This window comes from Tauraco erythrolophus, unplaced genomic scaffold (genome assembly GCF_009769465.1).
Source record: "Tauraco erythrolophus isolate bTauEry1 unplaced genomic scaffold, bTauEry1.pri scaffold_52_arrow_ctg1, whole genome shotgun sequence".
In the NCBI taxonomy this organism is placed as follows: domain Eukaryota; kingdom Metazoa; phylum Chordata; class Aves; order Musophagiformes; family Musophagidae; genus Tauraco; species Tauraco erythrolophus.
The window spans coordinates 1-3,118 of record NW_028238620.1 but is presented as its reverse complement, the minus strand read 5'-3'; the positions used below and the strand labels follow the sequence as shown (position 1 = coordinate 3,118).

The 3,118-nt window shown below is 50.3% G+C and overlaps 1 protein-coding gene across 1 annotated transcript; it reads right to left on the bottom strand.

Moving 5' to 3' along the window:
• Positions 1–2,276: 2,276 nt before the first annotated feature.
• On the bottom strand, positions 2,277–3,103 carry CCDC166 (coiled-coil domain containing 166). Its single transcript, XM_009981380.2, is given in 2 exon segments — positions 2,277–2,686; positions 2,689–3,103. Coding segments are annotated over 2 exon segments (825 nt in total).
• Positions 3,104–3,118: the final 15 nt, after the last annotated feature.

Below are 3,118 nucleotides of genomic sequence, written 5' to 3'. Positions count from 1 at the left end.
GGCGGCCGGGCCGAGGCGGCGGCGCTCGCCCTGCGGGCTGCGGCTGCCATGGAAACAGCCGCGCCGCAAGGCGCACGCGCGGTGCCGCCAGGCGCACGGGGCACGGCGGCTGCGCGCTGCGGCCGCCGCCTCCGCCTGGCGCGCCGCGGGGCCGGCCGTGCCCGCGGGAGGAGCGGGCGGGTGCTGGGCGGCCCCGCGGGCCGGGGCAGCGGGCGAGGGGCGCAGGCGAAGTGCGCGGCTCCTCCAGCGCGGCGCGCCGCGTCCTGCGTTTGACGCGCCCGAGAGCTGCGCCGGGGCTAGCGGGGGTGTCGGGCGTTGCTCCCGCACCCGCCGTGTTGGAACGCGCTGTAAAAATCCGCCCTGCTGCCTTCTAAACCTGTTCCTGATGCCCGCAGTGCGGATGTTTTCACGCTGGCAGCGCGCTCTGCCAGGCCGGGATGCCCATAGCGTCTTTGTTGACAAACCGAGGAGGTACGGGCCGGTTCCGTGCTTGGTTAGACAGCCCGAAAACCCGCTGAGCTGCCGGAACCGAGGTTTGTCATCAGGGACGGGAAGTCCGGCTGGAGGTCAGCTCTGATGGTGTACCCGGGGGGTCAGTGCAGGTGCCAGTCCTGTTTGACTTCATTGATCAGCTGGATGGTGGGCTGAAGCGCAGCTTCAGCAAGTCTGCAGGTGATACGGAACTGGGAGGAGTTGCTGACAGAGCAGATGGTTGTGCCACTATTCAGAGGGACCCTGTCGGGCTGGAGAAATGGGTCAACAGGAACCTTGTGAACTTCATCTCTGAAAAATGCCAAGTCCTGCACCGGGTAGGAGTAATCCCATGCAGCAGCACAGGCTGGCAGCTGTCAGGCTGGAAGGCAGCTTGGCAGGAAGGGACCTGCAGGTCCTGTGGACACCAGGTTGACTATGAGCCAGCAAATGTGCTCTTGCAGGAAAGGCAGCAAACATAATGCTGGGCTGCACTAGGAAGAGCCTCGCCAGCTGTTTGAGGGAGGCAGTCCTCCCCTTTTACTCAGCACTGGGAGACCGCACTTGGAATATCTTGTGTGGTTCTGGGCTTTCCAGTGCAAGACAGACATGGTCATACAGGACTGTGTCCAGCAAAGGGTCACAAAGATGACCGAATCTCAGAGCATCTGTGATATAGGAAGAGGCTGAGGCTGGGATTGTTTAGCCTAGAGAAGGCTCAGGGGACCTTACAAGGGTGTTTAAATGTCAGGCAGAGCAGGGAGGAAGACAGAGCCAGTATCTTGTGAAACTGAAATTTGTGATGGAATTAAAATTCCGTTTAAATGTAAGAAAAAAACTTCCTTTACTGTGAATGTGGTGAAATACTGGAACAGGGTGCACAAAGCAGCTGTGGAGTCTCCATCCTTGGAGATACTCAAAAGCCACTGAAAGAGGCCCTGGTCTGGTTGACCCTCCTTTGAGATCTCTTCCAATCTCAGCTAAGGTCTACTTCTGTATAAAATATCCCTGTGTGGATGTTAAAACTTGGAGTAAGGGTGACCTCTGGTGGCAGTGTTGATGAGATAACCGAAATCTTGAAGCATTCAACTTGGAAAGTGAATGTAACTGCAGTCTTATTAGAAAGAGAGCTCCACCTCTTGCTTCCCAAGTGAAACATTAAAGCAAGAAAAGAATGAGAAGAAAGTAAAAATTGGTATTACTATATTCAGTGAATTTATTTTATTGATAGCTATGACCAAGTGTCAAATACCTCCACTGCTGATAGTATTTAAAGGATTTCGGTGCTTGCATATTTATTTTCTCTCCTTTGGAGACTAGCAAAAGGTAAAACACAGTCTTTGCCGTGTAGAAGATTTGGGAAAATGAACGTTGCTGAACGTAAGAGCTAGCCTACCTTGGTTCATGCGGTGGTAGCAGTAGATGTAGTTTGCAGTGAAAAGTGACACAGACATTGCCTCAGTATGTCTAAGAATATAAGTTGCCTGTGGAAAATTAACTAATTAATGAAACATCAAAGTCTGAGCTCAAAGAGAAAATGTCATTGTTTATTTTGGGATGTGAAGGGATTGCAGTTTCAAATGGCTTAGCATAGATGTCATGGAAGTTACAGCTGAGGTCACTTTTAAAGATGCGTTGTCTGGATTGCATGCTGAGCGTGAGCTGTGTAAATCAGTCCTCTCATCCACCCACAGGATACTCACTTCTGCACACTCTGGTACCTGACTAGTAGTGGCACGAGCTGACAGTCCAGTGTGTCTCCTGGTATATTGGCATGAGCGAGGAGTGGAGAAGTGGATTTTAGGTTAGTGGACACATCTGAACGGGTTGTGAAAGCTGTAGGTTTCGCCTTCTGCATTGTGTGCCTCATGCTGGTGCAACCAGCGGCGCGTGCGTGCCACGTCCTGAATATATCGGTTCTCCCGAAGAAGCTGCTGCTGCTGCTCTCTCAGTTGGACTTTGGTTTCTTTAAGGACTTTGGAGTATTGGATGAGTCTGAGCAATTCCTGGCGCAGATGCCGATTCTCTGCTTTTACTTGTTTGATGTGCTGAATTAGAGATTGTATCGCTGCTTCTTCTGCTCTCTTGGTGAGAACTTGGATCTTCTGATGAAAGTCTGTCTCACAGTCAGCCTTGGCCTGCAGAAATCTGCTCTTGATTTTGTGCATTTCATCTGAATGCTGTATCTTTGTGACCAACAATTCCTTCTCCAGCTCTTCAATCTTTTAATCTGTTCCATCTGAATAGATGGATCTTTGAAAGGCTGTAGGTCTTCAACCTCCTTCTTCATAAGAGAGTACTTTGTCTCCATATTCATCAGAGAGCTCCTTACCTCCTTCTCTTTTTCTGTATATTGTGAGATGAGCTTCTCTTTCTGTGCCCGGACTTGAGACAGATCAGTGTGATTCTGGTCATTTAATGTTGTTATCTGATTCCGGTATTTCCGGCTGTATTTCTCTAGGTAAGAGAGGTAAGCCTTACTCTCTTCCCGATTCCGTCGGGCTTCCTTTTCTAGGAATTTATTTTCCTGCAGAAAATGCTCCACTTTTCCCATGTATGTGTTCATATGTTCAGTGAGAATCTTGTATTCCTTCTGCAAGTATGATTTCCTCTCTTTGACAAGTATTTCCATGTCATTTATTCCTTT